The 18748-nt window shown below is 39.4% G+C and overlaps 3 protein-coding genes across 5 annotated transcripts in view; 2 read left to right on the forward strand and 1 right to left on the reverse strand.

Annotated features, from left to right (window-relative positions):
* kdm6bb (lysine (K)-specific demethylase 6B, b) overlaps positions 1 to 3078 on the forward strand; it is a 29676-nt gene extending 26598 nt beyond the window's left edge. The window contains exon 24 of the mRNA XM_042430812.1: positions 421 to 3078. Coding sequence (XP_042286746.1) covers positions 421 to 444 — 24 coding nt within the window. The 3' untranslated portion in view covers positions 445 to 3078. The remainder of the gene's footprint in view (positions 1 to 420) is intronic.
* Positions 3079 to 5184: 2106 nt separating this feature from the next.
* On the forward strand, positions 5185 to 8421 carry tmem88a (transmembrane protein 88 a). 2 transcript variants are annotated; one of them, XM_042431699.1, is made up of 3 exons: positions 5185 to 5706; positions 6979 to 7299; positions 7895 to 8421. In XM_042431699.1, exons 2-3 carry the CDS (start codon positions 6991 to 6993, stop codon positions 8180 to 8182), a joined length of 597 nt encoding a protein of 198 aa, XP_042287633.1. In that variant the 5' UTR covers positions 5185 to 5706; positions 6979 to 6990; the 3' UTR covers positions 8183 to 8421. The 2 variants fall into 2 exon arrangements, with proteins under 2 accessions (XP_042287633.1, XP_042287634.1); XM_042431700.1 differs by lacking the exon at positions 5185 to 5706 and having other exon boundaries at positions 6586 to 7299.
* A 1618-nt stretch (positions 8422 to 10039) lies between these two features.
* pcolcea (procollagen C-endopeptidase enhancer a) lies at positions 10040 to 18643 on the reverse strand. Of its 2 annotated transcripts, none has more exons than XM_042430171.1 (10): positions 18603 to 18643; positions 15107 to 15406; positions 13456 to 13564; positions 13105 to 13363; positions 11543 to 11667; positions 11302 to 11438; positions 10886 to 11220; positions 10722 to 10799; positions 10474 to 10644; positions 10040 to 10380 (listed from the first exon to the last, which is right to left on the reverse strand). In XM_042430171.1, the coding sequence occupies exons 1-10, from the start codon at positions 18626 to 18628 to the stop codon at positions 10250 to 10252; spliced, it is 1671 nt and encodes a 556-aa protein (XP_042286105.1). In that variant the 5' UTR covers positions 18629 to 18643; the 3' UTR covers positions 10040 to 10249. The 2 variants fall into 2 exon arrangements, with proteins under 2 accessions (XP_042286105.1, XP_042286104.1); XM_042430170.1 differs by lacking the exon at positions 18603 to 18643 and adding an exon at positions 15929 to 15981.
* Positions 18644 to 18748: the final 105 nt, after the last annotated feature.

Below are 18748 nucleotides of genomic sequence, written 5' to 3' on the forward strand. Positions count from 1 at the left end.
AACCAGCAAAATATATCAACCAGCAGGATAAACAACCAGCAAAATCATTCCACAGACGACCACACTTGACATTCTGTGTCATTTACAAGGAATGTTGAGCACAAAATTGACAATTCACCACTAAATAAGATAAATACAAACGTCCAGACAAAAATGTTTTACAACTGGAAAATACAGATAATCAGGGAGTAACACAGAATACAATCAGTACACTCAAAATATTATTACCTGTTTGTGGTTGTTTCAAGTAAGTTATAGTATATGTTTTGTGTATATTGGAATATTGTCTTGATGCGTTGTTTGTTTGAAATCGTTTCTAATTGGTAATTGGTTTGTTGATCATTTCTTGTGCGTACGTACATACACACACAGATTTTTCACATGGTCAGCTGAGCCCTGTCTCTTCTTCTTCCCCTTCAGGCTCCATCACCATTATCAAAGTGAGGACTCCTCCCTGGTGTCTTTCAGCCATAACCAAAACTCTAATGGCAGCACAAATGTTGTCTTCAAGGCAGTCTATTCCTGGAAACACTTTCTGAATCAGCCAATCACGTTTACTCAGTATTGTTTACATCACACAATAAGGTATGGATACTCAGCCAATCCAACTATAGCTCACTGTCTTCCCCATACCAGCTGCTGATTGGACTTGTGTTTTGAAATAGAATGACTAGACTGGTACTTCTCATGAAAAGCATTTCAGATATTAAAAAAAAAAAAAATGTGAGCACTGCTAGCACTGAAAATCAGGTTATATGTTCAACGGACACTGCTGTGATTCAAAAGCGTCAAGTAGCCAGTTTTGTGTATTGATTCAGGTACTTTTATGCAAATTCAGTAGAACTTTTTTTACACCAATCTAGTTATTCTATATGTCCATGAATTCGCTGTGATTCTGTTGTACCAGCAGGGGAATCGCTTCACAGGAGAAGTAGCTGATTGTCACATTTGGCATTGTATTGGTTCCTGTTTTTGTTTGGTATTCAGGTAAAACTCTGACATTTGTCATTCCTGTCTGTAAACTCTTTGAGGTGCTATTCCAATCTTATTTATTCTCGTTAGATACTTAAAAAGTTTTACCAGCCTAGAAGTACACCACATTGGCCTTGTGAACTGTATTTAGAGGAGATGTAATTAGAGGATTAAATACACACAAAAAGGTTTTATGTAAGTATTAAAAAAGCAAATCAAAAACTTTTATCAGTTTCTCTAAAATACGGGTTTACTAGAGGACTAATATGGTTTCATTCTTAGTTGGAAATCAAGTATGTAAATGGAAAATTCAATTTTTTCAGTCCAGCTAAATAGTCATTGGTGTGGTTTCTATGATACACCCGGAAAACAGACATAGTGGTGTTTTTATTTTTTGGGAATGGGAATACAATCCCAGTTTTATACCTCTTTTGTTTCTTGTTTCTAGATGACAGAAAATAAATAATTGTAAATTGTGAATGAATTTATGGGATACACAGTGGTGCGGTGTGCACAGACGGGGTACAGAGAGGGGAATCACTTTTGTGGCTTGCGTTGGTGAAGTGCCGCTTACAGTCTGAAAGAAGTAATACGTCCAAAGAGACACACAATCATAATTGTACAATGCAAAAGCAAATGAGGGCAAAAAACAATGAGCAGACTGCAGGGCATTTCTTCAGTGTTTTCATATGCAGCGAACATCCATCCTGATCAGGCTCACTTCATATTCCCAGTTTAACATGTTTAAGAGGACATGAGTTGAGATATGACAAGTAAGGCCCAGTCGTCATTCTAACATTTTTCTCCCTTTTTTCTTCTCCACCATGTAGACAGTCCCTGAAAATGGAAAGTTTCATTTTTTTGTATTTTGCATTTACTGATCTTTAGTTATAATGTTATAGTATTGTTATAATGTAAGGGTGAGAAAATTTCTACAGCTTCACAGTACATTGAAAAGCTTTGATTCCTTCATAAAATGTGATTATTACTCTGCACTGGACTCTATTCCAAATGCTGTTAATTAGTTGAGTGAATTAGGTTAGACCTATTTTACACTATTTGAATCGATGCTGTGTAGCCATGACAACAAAATCCCCACAAATAAAAATGTTCAGATCATACTCCTGCCCTCATCAGTCTGTGCACACCATTTAATGTACATAATCTATCTGTTGTCAGGTTTATTAGAAGACTTACGTGGTTTTGTTCTCAGTCAAAAATCTAATTTCTATATGGTCAAATATGTCCACCTCAGTCATTTGTTTTTATTGTTGCTATATTATAAGACACCCTAAAAATATCCTGTTTCACTCTAGTTTCAGTTACTGTAATGGTGGTTTCTTCCCATTTTTATACCTCTTTTTGTTGTCAGTTTCTGTTTTTTGGATTACAGAGGAAATGAAAAATTGTAAATTGTGACATTATTTATACTGTACATGGTTGTTTTCTTATATATTTATTGCATATCAAAGGGTACTTCACTTGATAAGGGGCTACAAGGTATTTTAAAGATGTAGTATGGTCATAATGTGTGGATAGGGGAAGTGCAATCAGGGAGCGGTTTCATTTTCATGGTGCTAGACCCCTCCTTGCCTCAACGCCCCCTCATTAAACAGCATATAATGATGTATGAAAATGAGTCAGTGACACAACTCAAACTGACCGGTTGGTGCTTAGAACCATTTCAACACAGTTTACTGGTACCAGAAATGGAATGATGTCTTTGTACTGTATCTAACAGATAAATATAAGATCTTTTTAAACTTTTTTCCATTGTATGAAATTCATAATCTTGTGAGGCATTAGTAGTTTTATGAGCATTAGCAGTAGTTGTAATTCTTTACACTTTTGCAGACTTTTAGGGATGTGACTTTTAATGGCGTCGAGGTTTTTGTTTTTTGTGTCTTGTCCTCATTCTTAGTATTATTTGAAGGATGTAACAATGCTCTTTCTCCTCTTGACTCGTTTGATTTATGCTGCACTTACTGTTTTAAAAAGAACTCACATAGAAGAAAACCTGAGCCAGACCTGTCTTAAATCCCTCTGTGATTTTTCTGTGACATATTGTATTGTTGTTCAAGAAAATAAAAATGTTTTGATAAATTATTCAACATTGAGTCTCTGCCTTTTTGATTTCCTTTCCGTAGTCTTGCTAGGTGCCTTCCAGTTCTGATTGATTCAGCTCTGTCTGCAGGTATGCAGGCATGCTCTCCTTATATGTCCAAAGTAATGTGCTGGGTATGAGTTTGATCTTTTATCAGCTCCTGAGGAAGGAGAGGTGGTTTACCATTTCATTTTACAGCAAAGATGGAATGTGACCAACATTTTCTCTCCTCTCTCTCACAGTTGAAATCCTTTGCTGCATGATGCAACTTTGCATGTTGTTTCTCACAAAGGGCATGAGATTTTCTGTTCACACACACAAAAAACTACTTAATAGGTATGAAACTGGCTTCCAAAGGAAGCTTGTTGAATCCTAGGAAAACATTTCCATGTGAAATTGGTTTTTGATAAACTGGAACAATGTAAACATAAATATTGAACTATTATTAAAGCAGCAGAACTATTTGGGTTAATTGTCTGCCACTTGTAAGATTCTTTTCTGTTCTCAGCCTGTGTTTGAAAGAATGTTAGTAGGAGACAGCTGAGTCTTTGCAGGATGTACTGACTCTGTAGCAACTTTTCCACCAGCAGTAGCTGCAGCTGCGTGTACAGTAGCTGCTCTCTTGTGGCGGCACCCCGCTTCACATCCTCAAACATTTGCATGTGTCAGCTACCTTCTTGCCATAGTGTGCAGCCAGTGGCCACTGTGTGTCTCCACTGGACCATTTCGATTGAGACGACCCTCAGAGTAGATGTTGAGGGAGGAGAGAACATTACTCATTTATTTTACCCTCCAACATTTTCCTGATACCATCTTGTCAAAGCAGCAGGCTGCAGCTGCTCCACTCCAGTTAGAAGCAAAGTCATCCAAACGTAACACAAAGTGATCTGAATAATAAATCAAACTAATGAAATCTCTGACTGTCTTTTTTTTTCTTTTTAGGCAATAATGTGCTCTGAATGATTAGAATTGAGGGAACAAAGTCATACTATACACTTATGTAACATGTAAATTAACATTAAACTACCAACCTGAAACTATATTTAGGCGTCACATGCACTGTCTCATTGTGCTTTTGTCTCTCTGGTTCCTATTCTTTCTTTCTCAGACGTGTTTAAAGGACACGAGAATGCCAAAACTGTAGATGCAGGGATAGCTCATCGCAGACCGTGGACACAGCAGCGGATATCCCGGTTCCAAGGACAGGAAGACCACTCTTCCTCTACCAACCCCCCAGACATTGACATAGGCACACACACACACATACAAACAGCACTCACAGTGGCATTGCTAATGGCAAAAACACCCATCGCTCCCACTTTTTTTTTTTTTTTTGTACCCAGAGCACTAATGCCATGGGCTCTTTGATCATTTTTCCTTGTACCGACTGTTAAAATGCCCTTATTCTCTCCGGGGAGTATATATATCTGTAAATAAATAAACAAAGATGTCCAGAGTGGAATGAAAAATGAGACCTCATATCAAAATACTAATTTCACCCTTTGAACTGAGCCCCCTCTGGTTTCTTATCAGTCCCATGATAGCCTCTTCCCCCTCACCAAATTAGTCAATGTTCCCCCCATCCTCATTTCCTTATGTTTTCTGAAAGCCGAGCTCTGTTTTTCATCAAAAGGTCAAGGGCCAAGCCTCTTGTCAATCCTGCTTCTGAAACATGCAACTCTAGCCTCCTTCTTCTTTCAGAGTGCCGAGTAGCACCAGGGTGCTTCCTTATTGTTCGCACCCTCATCATCTACAGTAAATGAATGAAGTGCTGCCAAAGGTTTACGTAACAGTCAGTCTAAAAGCTCCAGTTTGAGGAGTCTATGTGAGTTGGGTTTTTTTTTTTTTGGTTTTTTTTGAGCATCAAATTCAATATTAAACCAGCTCATTTGTTTTGAATTTCGAAACCTGCTTTATCAGTATTTGACGGTGAAGTCAGAGAAAGTGCTCAGTGAGGGTGTAAAATGTGGATTGGGCACCATACCCTGACTCCTCTAATCTATCCAAATAAACACTGTTCCTCCCTCCCCCTGGTTCCACAGCTGGGCTCAGGGGTTATCATAGAAAACCCTCCACTGCTCCCCTGCCCATACACTAACACAGCCCAGCCAGCTTTCTGTGCATTCACATTAGAGGCGCACAGGATACACACACACACACACACACACACACTGGTAACTACTTGTACTCTCAATCATATCTCAAACTGGAGTCAGAGTGAGGAAACAGAATGTCAGGGAAGGAAACGCTGAAGCCAGTGGGAAAGCAGAATTTGCCTCAAGTCTGCAGAGCTCTTTTCTGACTCACTCCAAGAGGTCTGAGGGAGAAGTCTGTAGGTTCATGACACCGGGGAAATATCAGATGATTTTTTTTTTCTGTAAAACAGGCCAAAACACACACACACACAAAACAGGAGAACATTTTAGGTTCTAACAGAACGGCGACTCAACCGTCACGTGGATACCACCCTCGAAATCTGGATTTTCAAACAGAGGAGAACATACATCAGGAGGAAATTCTTGAAATTCTCTTTGTCTCTGACCACTCAACGCTCCTCAGGTCTTTCAGAGTCCCATCATTCGCTGCCACCATCTAACTGCGGAAGGACAGGTCATCAGGTTTACCACAGAGTGAGTAGAACACACTTCATCACCTTTTTTTTTTTTAAAATAACAGAAAAATGCCAATCCTAATTCAAATGAAAAGAAAGGTCTCAGTTTTTTTGAATGTATGTATCACATAAGGCTAATAAAACATCTTGAATATTTTTCTTCTCAAATGTTATTCCTGTGATTCTGGAGACTTTGATTTGTAAAGTTGATCAAGTTCAGTCTGGAGACAAGAAGGCTGTACTGATAATGTCATCAAAGGGCAAGTGTTTGTGCTGCTTTGCTAGTGAATGGAAGACAGACTTTGCTGACATACACTTTAAAACATAGAACCTCTTCTAAGTAAAGCCACATAAATCCCCAAAACTCAGTCAAAACAATAATATTTTATTACGGGGCCCATCCTCGGTTCGCCGATGTGTGGCACTAGAAGAGACTGTGTTCATGTTAGCATACTTAAGTGTTTAAATTCATATGATTTTCTCTTCATGGAGTATCACAAACAAGTGAGCTGTTTGTGTGAATTAAATGAACTGCCACTTATTTAAAATCTTGTCGCCAGACATAACAAAAATGAAAGATTGCTCTTAAACCACATGTGTTCACGTGGTAGTTGGCACAAAAACAGTAGCTGCTAACACACTCAAGAACAGAAGGAAATGGTGGCACCGGCCCTGTCGTGTTCTCATCACTTGTGATTTGTCACATGGAAAAGTTTGGATCTTTAGAATATGTCTGAGTCTACAAAATAGCAGTAAAATGAAAATGTGACATGGAGATACAGGCTCACACACACAGGCTCACACACACTATCTACCACTAAATTATTTATTGTTTCAAAATCATCAAAGTCATTATATTGTTCTGACACTTAAATCAGTGATTAGTGAGGTTTTTCAAAGTTTTCCAGCTTCTCCTGCATGGCTCATTGTTTTGGCTCTGGAGTTTGGAGGTGGGGTCAGTGGAGCCCATTTCCTCGCACTTAGAGCTGTGCAGTTATCTGTGTTGACTTTCCACACCTTTCACCACATTATTTAAGGAGACCATTACTTAATGGCTCAACATTCTTCAACTTTCCATGTTTTTTGGGTACAACTTAAAAATGTGGGACAAGATTTCAGTGCAACAGAAATAACTATTTTAGGGATCTTCTTATCCTTCCTCAACATCAGACACATGTAAATACTTAAACTTTCATTCCTAACAGTGGGATTAAAATAAAGCCAGAATATTGTGTCCACATTTTTCACAGCAAATTCAGTAATCACATTAAGTTTTTCCTTTGCCTTTTAGACCACTACAAAGATGAGTCTGTCACGAAACGGGACGCTGGAGAAGATGGCATCTGAGCAGCCCCACTCTGAGCCAGGTTCCCCCTCTCGAGCGGGGTCAGGGGTCGTGGTGCCGCCTCCATACTCCCTTGGTGGCAGTGAAGCTGCTGACACCCCCGTGGAGTTAAGGGGCTCTCTGGACTGCTGGGCATGTTCTGTGCTGGTCACTGCACAGAATATGATCATAGCACTGATCAACTTCGGGCTGGCCAGCATCATCTTCGGCACCATCCTCACCCCTGCTCTTGCCATGATCATATTTGGCTTTCTCTGCCACTCCACAGTAAGGCTCTGCTTTCTTTCTTTTTTAATTGACAGCGGTGAGAGAGGATGCAGATTGATAAGAGACACATAAACAGTAACAGTATGCAACATGTATTAACTATAATATAGCCTTTTTCTGAAGTTAATATACAAGAAATCTGTTTTTTACCTCTTGTGCTGACAGGAAATAAGGTATATGTGCAGAAATGAGGTATATCTGTCAATCAGACTATGATTTTGGAATGTCACTGCCAATTAAACTCCACAAAGAGAAAGGAAAATGTTTTTCCAGAGATTTGATATTGTTTTCCCAAGATCTTACCGGATCTTCCTGGAGCTTAACTTTAATTTTTTGCAGCTGTGAGCAGCAGCTCCAGTTCCTTTGTGCAATGCATTGTGGGACAACAGTGTGCACAAAACAGCACACTCAAAAATCCAGCAGATTTAGAGCACATAGAGACTTAATTATACTTAACCACATACTCAAAGCCTGCTCAGACTTAGTGTGTTGTATGAAATTGGGACACAGGTTGGGATCGTCTGTGCAGTTTCTGGATTTTTGCATTCATGTCATCATTCCTTCATATTCCTCCTCCTCCTCTGTTGCTTTCCAGGTGCAGCCCCACGGAACATCTCTGTACTGTTCAGACCTGCTGGATGACGCCGGCTGTGTGGCTCTGCTGGTTGTGGGCTTTCTGCTGCTCACCCCTCTGCTGGTCTTGGCATTGGCTGCCTTCTGCCGTCTGGCTCGACACCTCCAGCTGGGCCTGTGTTTCATTCCTTACAGCCGCGCCGTCTACAAGAACCTGCCCGCCTCACGCCACAGGGGGGGTGGCGCAGGAGGCTGCTGCGGCCAGCAGGGAGCCTCAGATAGGGAGGGGAAGGGTAGCGTATGGGTGTAGGAGAGGAGGATTGTATATGCTTGTAATGTGTATCCCTGTTGGATGACTAGAGTTGGGTTGTTTCCTTCTGGCTCTTTTCTTTAATCAGATTTGCATTGTATTTCTATTTTTAAAGCCATTGTAAAAATCCATCATATTTTATCATTTTTACTGATTGTTTGGAAGTCAATATTGATTTTTGTATACTATTCCAATGTACTTTTTTAAGATACATTTTTACAATAAAGTGTCACTCGACAGCTGAGCTTTGTGTTTTATACAGAACCCTGTAAAAAAAACTGCACATGATGGACTGTGAAACATTTGAGAGAGAAGGAGGTGAAGTTGAAAGATGTATAGAATACAGTGAATGGAATTAATTGATAAAACATGTGTCCAATGCAAATATCCCTACAACGTCATTATTGTAAGTCTGTGGATTTTCCATGGATTGTAGTGTAAGTGATCAAAGTCATCAGAATAATAAGTAATAGCAGGGTTACAAGCACTCATGGGACATGTTTCTACAGCTGTTATTTCAGCTGTCAAACACATGGTGTCTATAAACACTTACATCAAAACTATAGTTACAAGCTAATGTCAGTGTTCATGGCACAGTCAGATAAATCATTCTGTGATTTTTTTCTGACATCTTAATTACTGTGGAACATGCATACATGTGCTGTCATAGGATATCATCTCTTTATACCCTTTACAGTTGCTACTTAGCAGCTGAAAGCACTGTTTAAATTAACAAAGATATCAAAGTTTAATCTTAATAGTTTTTTTTTCTGGCTCTACTAATTGATATGCACTTATAACTCAAAACAAATTGTTCAAAAGTAACAATAAAATCCAAGACAGACTGAAAAATATCACTCAAAATGAAGGAGTTTTAATTTTTTTTTGATCTTTATCTACCTCTGTTGGTGACTGTTAGGAAGTACAACCACATTTTTTATAAGGTATATATTTATAATAAGTATATTTTGTAAGAGGTATCTTGAACGTAAACTTTTTTTTAATGAGGTCTATTTCGTGTTGAATATTTACTGTATTTTCAGCCATTATTGTTATGTTACACATCACATCCTTTGTTTGTGGACTTGTTCACCAGACATATTAGGTTTTGTAATAATATTCACATGTTGATACATGTTCCAATTTGTTACAATTTCTCAAATAGTTTTAATTCAATGAAATGTATCTTATCTGTTAAAGTGGAAAAAACAGAGCATGCTATGAACAGTTTCAATAGATGAATATAAGAGGAATGTACAGTTGGAGTAGTATTACTCATTATGCAATGTCAATATGTATAATGCAATGTTTGCAATGTGTTCACTTGGTTCCATTTAGGTCTGAATTTTCAGTCAGTTTGGACTGTGGCAACATCCAATCATTTATTTATTCTCATATATCAGCTCATGTCTTTCAAGACACTCAGAGCTGATCCCAGACCATCCTGGACACCAGTATAATGATACCAAATAAGGAGCAGCTTTGAAAGCAAGAGTGAATATTTTGATTGCAATATACATTGAGAACACAGTGTCAGAACAGGGATTTTCAGATATTTTACTTAATTACTATTCTAATTTTACTTATAAACTATATACTTATATTCAAATCTCCATGAGAGACTTGACATCTTGATGGTAGACTACATGACTAATGGTGAACTTGTGCCAAAACTTGTGTTTTGAATCTAGACCTTTTCCCAGATGCTTTGGAAAAAGATTTTCTAGGATTAGAAATGTCTCAGTTTGAATGCTATTATACTTGAAATCCACCAGGTGGAACCAGAGTCATCAATCTGGAGTCTCACAGCTTGAGGATAAAGCTTCAAATGACAAATAATTATGCAGTCAAACCATGTGAAAGAGATATAAAACCTTTATTCATATATAAATTACAAACGTAAGGTTTGGCAAGTGTTTGGATAAAAAAGTATTTGTTTTCCTTTAATGTGATGGATAAAATTGCTGCTATGTTTTACTGAGATATTGTGCTTTAATAGATCATCTGTATTTCACATTGAAACTTATGGATTTGTTTGGATTTCCTGGCCTGGGCAGTCTTGTGAGGTTAACAGGGTTTGTTGTTGATATTCACTAATAATTTGTGATGTGGGGCTTTGTATGGAGCTGTGAATGCACCAGGTACCAGAGTACCACGTCCCTCTTCATCCACTTGACCCATGATAATGTAGTTTCCACCTATAAATAAAGAAATAAAAACAACCAGAGAGATTGATCAGTATTACATTAATGATCTGTGTATGTGAGAGTGTGAGTCTAAGACATCCATACCTCTGCGGAACAACGGGCACTTCTTGCACTGTGACACCAGCTTCACCGCCATAGTTTCTCCAACTTGTGTGATTGTTAGCCGGCCTGTTTTGTAGGTCTTAATGATGGAGACGCTAACATGAAGAGTGCCACGGGGCCCGGGGGCCATGGAGGTCACCTTCCCGGTTATCACTGGAGGAAGGAGGGCTCAGTCAGAACGCAACATTTGATTGGTTACTTGTCCTATATGTGAACGGTAGGAAACTTACCAAATTCACTGGTGCAGAAACTGTTCTTTATGGTTCCATCTCTTTTACAGGCTTTGGCACACAGTGGATTTTGAGGGACTAAAAACATAAACATGATTCAGATATAAACATCTTCTGTGCATTTACACACAAATATAGTGTTCACATACAGTAACTTCACCCACCAGGCTTCTTTCCGTTTGGTCTTGTGACAGGCACCCTCCTGTCCTGGCCAGTGGTGCCTGGTCCACGGCCTCTCGTGGGCTTGACTGGTTTAGGTCTCTCAGTGGGCTCAGGCGCAGGAGGTGGCACATATTTGGAAGTGGGGATGGGGCCTTTAGGTGCAGCGGGTTTGACGGCAGGTTTTGAAGGGATGGTCCTCGTACCAGCTCCTGAGTTAACTATTGGTATCTGAGTACCACGTGGGACACTGGTATATTGGGCCATGAATCCATCAGATATCACACTGAGGTCAGACACAAACTGGACCAGTAGGACGTTGCCACTAGTGATAATGGGCCTGCAGAGGAGACAGGGAGACAATGAGCTGGAAAGTTGATTTAAAACTACTCCAAAGGTCCAAAAAATATTTGTCACTTACTGTGGGGTGTTATCGCCACAGTATTTTCCAATCAGGCGAGAATCATCTTTCTCTCCGCCGTTGAAGAATGCCACGTAGTCAAACCGACAGTAGGTGTCAGCCTCCAAGGCAAACTTATCAAACGTTACTAGGATTACCTGGTTCCCAAACAGAAATGGAAATATTCATTAAAATGAGTACTTGCAGAGCAGTTCTCCTTGAAATAAAATGCTTGCATGCTGGTAGTGAGTGTGCTGCAGACCATATCAGGTTCCACTGTGATAAGCCAGGAGCAGCTGGTTCCTGCTGGGTATTTCTTGTCAGGCCAGTTGGGGGTCTTGATCTCTCCCTGATCTTTTGTTAACTTTCCCCCACAGAACTGTTGGTCTAAAACAAGTTGTAACACTCCATGAGGATAATGAATGAAGATAACAGGAGACTATACTCTGTGAAGTATGCAAAGTTTTGTTTCTGCTCATTAACTTTAGAGTACTTTTTTGTTTGTTTTTTTTACTTTTGAGGTAGGAATCGGGTCCCTTGTTGATCAGATTTTACAACAATCACACTTATCTGGAAGTAAAACATTTCAGTTGCACAATCAAGAACTGGTGTTGTTAATCTTGATATTAATGTTGACAGATTCAAAAGTATGTATAAGGAAAATACAAGCAAGCTGTGTGAGGAGAAATGGAAAGTTAACTCCCAATTTTATTCTGTATCATAAACACGACAAAGACTTAAAGGACAGGTTCACAATTTTTCAAGTGTGTCTTAAAACAACAGCCAGGTTCCCAAATGACCGCTGACAGAGGTTTTTCTTGCTGTAATCATTCCTCCTGTTCGTACTGGCTATTCGAGATCCTCTTCAAATGTGCTTTCAATGGAAGTGATGGAGGCCAAAGTGTGTCCACACCGTCATTTTGTGCAAAAATGCATTGGAAAGTTGATCTGAGGCTTCAGCAGTCTGAGTTAGTCATATCAAGTGGACATCTGCCACATTTACAGTATTTTTAGCATCAAATTCCCTCTTTGTGTTTCCTCAGACAGTGTTTCCCTGTTGAGCTGTGGTGGGAGTATAGTAACAAAAAGAGGGACTTTGGCACTAAAAAGACTGTAATGTTGAAAGATATCTAGTTGATTTGTCTCATTTGGACGGCTGAAGTTTCATATTAGCTTCAGATAAACTTTTAAATATATTTTTGCACAGAAGGAGGACTGTAGATTTTTGCCCCCATCACTTACATTGAAAGCACATGAAGAGGATCTTTGAATAGCCAGTATGAACAGGAGGAGTGAATACAGCGAGAAAAACCTCTGTCAGCAGTCATTTGGGAGCCTGACTGTTGTTGTAAGGCAGAAATGAAAAATTGCAAACCCATCCTTTAAGAGTGTCATTAACTCGACGAAACCCTGAAATATTTGTGTAAAAATGATCACAAATTGGACTAGTTGCTTCATTTTTATGTCTTTAGGTAAGCTACCTTTGTCTCTGGGAAAAGAAGACAGGACGGACTAATTAATTAATTGGTCTCCACTTTGATTTCCTGGTAAACTAACAATGTGCCTTTTTTGTGATTTAAGAATTTTGTTGTAGGCATGAAGATCAGAATCTGAATTACATTTACAAAGTATTAGGAATAATTACAAGGGTTAGTTTATTTTCCTTTTTAAATCTGTGTAGCAATTTTTGAAAATGTATTCACTGCCTTCTGGATTTATATAAATGTGTGGTGTTTTGTAAACCCATAAAGCTGGACATTTTTGTATGTAACACAATAATCTAAGAAAAAAAGTTCTTCATCACTCTGAAATGTGACCACATACCATCTACGTATGGCTTGGCTCCGCTGAAATAGGCCACAAACCCTCTACCCTGCGTCTCTGAATCAGACACCATCTCTAGCATCATGGTGTTGGTGGTGGAGATCAGAGCACCGGGACGGAAAGTTCCACAAAAGCGGCCCAGCTTTTGTACCAAGTTGGTTTGGCCATTGTAAACATCCAGATAATCGTAGCGACATTGTGAGTCAGCTTCCAGGTCAAAAATGCGGAAGGAAAGCATGACCACATTCCCCTCTGGGACCTGAAAACCAGAGAGATCCTGTGAGTAAGACACTGAGAGACTGAGTGAGGGGGGAGTTAGTATTGCGACATGTTGTAGAGTGAGTGACTCACAGTGATGCGCCAGGTACATTTGCTGTTGGGTTTGTAGAAGCTTGGGAACCCCTCACTGCCAACAAAGCCTGAGTCTGCGACCAAGTCTCCTCCACAGTGGAACACAGGCCTTTGATGAAGAAAGCAGGAAGAAGGGCAACGATACCGCATTATTACATTCTTTCACCTCCCACGGATACAAGTCATTTGTTTAACTTTTAACAGACTGACCACTGGGGTATTACAGAATCTTATTGGAAAAATGGAGTGTACTGTAAGTCAACAAGGATTTTCATGATCTGATTACAAGTTTTTAGCCTCTAAAGGGTGTGTTTTCCCTGATTAAAGGTGATAATGAGATGAGGCAAGTAAAAAGACAATAGTCTAGCTGATCAAAACAATCACAGACTTTTTTTCTATTTTGCTCTGTAGCAAAGATGTGATGAGATGAGGATGATTTATTAATACAGACCCTTGTTTAGTCATTTTCATTCATTCCAATAATTGATTAAATATGGCCACTCAACAGCTTTGCGCTGATACTCAATTCATGAAGTAACAATACAGTAATGCAACACTTTCAGTTGATACAATGGTATCGTTAACTTTGCGGTTAAAGATGGGATTCAGGTTAAAGTAATTCTACAGAGAGGTGGAAAACTGTCAAGTAACACATTGTTTATTATGTTTTTACCTCATATATAAGTGTCAATATAGATTGTCATGAAGATTTAGATTTTTTACTTTGTGCTAAATTGCAAAATGACAGAAAATTTTGACTGTGAAAAAAGACAGTGGGTTACAGGCCTGTAGATTTCTGCCTACAAATACTAACAATCTTAATCCATTGCAATACTTTCGGGTCATTAAGAAAAAAAAAAAGAAGAGCTGGAGTTCAGCTTTCCAGACATTGCTGACAAGCACATTTTGCAGCTGATGGGCTCTATCACATAACACATAAAATTCACAGATCTCTCTGGATGTCAGAGTTCATTCCACAGAGGGGAAAATTTCCTACTTCAGGCTGTTGCCAGCAGGAATAAATAAGGCGAGTTAGTATACTTGTGAGCCAAGAAGAATATGCCTGTTATTATGACGTTTGCTCTTTTTTTGGACTTTTATAGTCTGTTAGTGTTTTTTGGCTAAACAGTGAAAATGATGTTCCCCGAAATGATTCACGACATAAGATGACGTAAGAAAGAAAAACATGCGATGGAAAAATAGTTTTCCGCACAAAAATAAGACTCAGACAGCAGAACCCCAGCGAAGTCAGACGCCTGCTGATTAAAGCCAAGATGTCCAGAGGCAAAGCCAAGTTGCTCTGATTCGACCCCACAGGCAGAACCAAAGCATTAACATCTGTGGTGGCTCAGCCACTGCAGACTCAGCGTGCCTCACATCACGAGCCAAAAACCAACAGGACAACTCTGTGCCCAATCCAACAGTGAACTGGAAAAAATTCACTTACACAGACAGGAAAGAATTCAGAGCATGGACTTTTCATCCTGAAGTAGCACACTCTTATGAACTCATTAGTTGATTTTTGTTAGATATAATGTCAATAATATTCTCACTCAACACTGAGCGAATGAAGATAATCATTCATCTCAAGAAGACACTGTCCATGTCATATCTCTCAAACATACATGTTCTCCACACACTGTGACCTCACCTGGTGTAGTTCGTGTCCTGGGCCTTCGTCCATCCCAAACTCAGAGACAGGAACAAGGAGAGACCCCACATGCAGCCCCTATGCATCATGATGCAGCGTGCAACACAGCAACAGACTATTGCAGAGAAGGGAGATTGTAGCAGGAGGCAAGAGGTGAAAGACTGCAGGGGAGAAGGAGGAGGAGGAGGAGGAGGAGGAGGAAGAGGCTGCTTGCTCAGTATGGGCGGAGAGAATGAATGACTGGGGAAGAATGGGAGGGGGTAGAGAATTCGAGAATGGATAAAGAGATGGACAGAGATGCTGAGAGGACAGCAGCGGTGAGAAACAGCCCATGAGGTTGGGGGGTGACGTGGGTGGAGAAGGAGGGAGGGAGAAGAAGCCTTTAATTAAAGCCAGATGTTTTCTCCATAATAACCCTGGTTTCAATATAACAGAGGGGGCATCCAAAAAAAGGGCAGAGGGGAGTAAGAACCAAAGTGTGGCTGAGCTTTTGTGGCCTTTAGCTCTTCACATGGTTTGAAGCTAAAAGTAAAACAAACTTTGGTTTGGATTCTGAGACTGTGGCTGATCATTATGCAGTGAGTACAGGTGGAGGCAGAGCCTGAGGCTCTATGGGATAAAGCACTCAACAAGTAGGGCCATAAATCTTTACATTCCACAGTAAGCCAGGTGTGACACCTTCAATTTACTGAATAGAGTCACATTTATAATAATATTATCAACATAAAAAAAAAGAAAAAAGTATAGAAGAGCCAATAGGAGCTTCAATAAGACTTAGACTTATAGACATAGTCATAAAATTAATGATGTCTTTCCTCTTACCATATTTCCCTAAGCCCCAGGGGCTCCTTTGGCTCCATAACAGCTGAGCTGTAGAGTGTCTATTTGCCCCTGCAATCCACCAAGGCAACAATAACACTTGAGAGGGAGGGATTATTCTTTCTCTGTCGAGGTTTGCTGATGAGCCAACCCTCTGGCCTACATTACTGAGGCCTGTAGAGGGAATGCTGTTTTAACAATGTTATAAAAATCAGCCACTTTTACACACTGCAGAGCTGCAACACCTTGATCAAAGTGTGGAGCAAGCAGGATGGACAACCCGTAAAAACACAAAGAAAAGTTTCCACAGAGAGATCGTGTCTCCAGCTACACGTGGAATATTGGAATATGACTTAAACTGTTTTTACTTAAATTAAATTATCATTGAGGTTTAGTTTCGGTGCTCATGGTGAGCTGGAGAAACAAACGTTCTCTGGTCCTGCTGTGTTTGTGTTAAACTAAAGTCCTGATAAGAGGCAGCAGAGGCAGGAATGCAATGACGTGCAGAGTCTGCTGGGGGGCGGACGGCGTCTGAGTGTGCACAACAGTGCAGCCACTGCTATTATGTGTAGGCGTAACAGTGACCTTTACACTTAGCAGGAATCCAAGCCAAGCTTGTAGGTTTTTAGAATAACTCCTTATGGACCCTTCAAGTTGGACGTGCATTCCTTTTGGAGACCCAAAGGGAATAGCAGTGGGGGAGTGTGTGACTGGTGAGAGGGGGAAGACAGAGAAGGGGTTGGAGAAATCAGAAAAATGGAAAACAAACTTAAAACACTCTGACAGAGAGACAGTTTAACAGAGTAAAAAGTTGTTTTTGAATGCGCCCTGGAGTGAGGTCACATCCATGCCTCCCTGATTCCAATAGATTCAGAGTATTATTGCTCGACTTATTCCCCTTGCAACTTGCTCCCCTATTAAGTCCAAGTTGATCTCTTCGATTTATACAAAACACTACTTAATGTGACAGATGTAAACAATTTAAAACTGCGCAGAGACAGTGACAGAGTGAAACTGATACTTTCATAACAATCATAGTCCCATCTGTTCTCTGTAATTGTGGTTCCTCTCAGATCCTCTCACTCTCCCTCGTTTCAAAAAAGATCAGTCTTTGAATTATACAGTGCAGTACAGTAGGCCAAATTTCACATGACCTCAGAAATAAATAGGAATGCACACACAAAGATAAGAATTTAACCAGAAATTATGATATCCTGCTTTTAATGAGAGAAATCCTATAAGAGAACTCCAGATTGAGTGCTCTAAGAGGATCCAAACTCTAAGTATGAAGAGTAAAGTTGAGTTAAATAAACACTAAACAGGATATTTAGAACATCTTTTTTCATTGAGTAAAATATCAAACATCTGTCATCAGTTTCAAATAATACCTAAATTGTCTCAGTTTTAAAAACTTCTTTTCTGGCTTAACTGCTTCACTCAGATTTAAAGAGGTAAGTCACTAAGGCATTATAACTTTTTCCTGGATACACTTCTGGATTGTGTACTTCATGAAAATGTGATATTTTTTTGTGTGTTCAGAGACTAGACAGTCTGCTAAAAAGCTCATAACACCTCATCTGGCATTAACATTAACATCCTTGAAACTCTAAAACACATTGTGGTGAATATATTTGTTTAACAAAAGCTAAAATGAAGACTTCTCTCACAGCAACTTGATGTCACCCTTTGCCGGTAAGCAGATGGTTGGTGATGAGAGCATCATACAGCAGATAGAAAAGTAATCCCACTCACAGTAGAAACAGCAAAAAAGCCTCTCTTTTCATCAATAATTAGAGAAATATGCAGTATGTTTTTAAAACTGTAAAGCACAGTGTGCTTTCAGACATCCTCACTGTCATGTATGACTTTATATGGTTAATCTTTGGTCAAAGAAATGCAGTCCAAGAAAAGGAAATGTTGCTGCAGTGATCTGCTTTTGCTACTTCTTATGGAACAGCAAATACACAAAAATACACTATATACTTTGCTTTGTATAATGTATAATGCTATCAGATCTCATAGCAACTGAACTACCATCTCAATCTATAGATATGTGTTAAAACAAAAAGTAAACACTCAGGTTTAGATGCTCACACTGTGAAGCATTATCTGTCTTTAGAAAAAACCTAACGTATTCTTATTTACTATACACTATATATGGAGAAATGTCTGAAACTAAAAAAGGGAAGTCCATTAGTCATTTTAATATGGATTTGTTTCAACACAAACATTTAAGTGATGCTATATAATGTAGATGTTATTTGATACAGATCTATGATGAATAAGCCGATATCCTTCTCTGTGTGCACTGACAGAGGGGCCACTAGTTAGACCATGGACCCCCATTTGATAAGATTTTAGCTTTTATTACAGAAAGTGTATGAAACCTATGACCAACACAGTCATAGATTCTGTCATTGTACTACTTATGGATGGAATTATAGTCAAAATAAATTATTCCCCTTTTTGCTGGAGGACAACCTGGGATACTGTAGCCTATATGTCCTTACTGGTAGCCACTGCAGTCATGGTGACACCTGGTGGTGAAAACATGAAGCTACATCCTGGTGGTGGAGCTGTGTGAGAAATTCAGTTGCTGTGCAGTTTCACTACGTCTTTTCTATGGACGAACCTTTTATTCTTACTCACAGACACTCTTGTATTTATACATAATTACCTCTTAGTTTTGTGTGATATAACCATCCTGAAGAAGCTGTCAGCTGTCCTTCACCGAGCACGAAAAACAGCCAATAATACACTAAACGAGCCTTTCCTTTTCTTGTCTACTAGCCCAGTCAAAAGCACCTAATCCCGCCGGTGCAG

This window comes from Thunnus maccoyii, chromosome 13, assembly GCF_910596095.1.
Source record: "Thunnus maccoyii chromosome 13, fThuMac1.1, whole genome shotgun sequence".
NCBI classification, from domain to species: Eukaryota; Metazoa; Chordata; class Actinopteri; order Scombriformes; family Scombridae; genus Thunnus; species Thunnus maccoyii.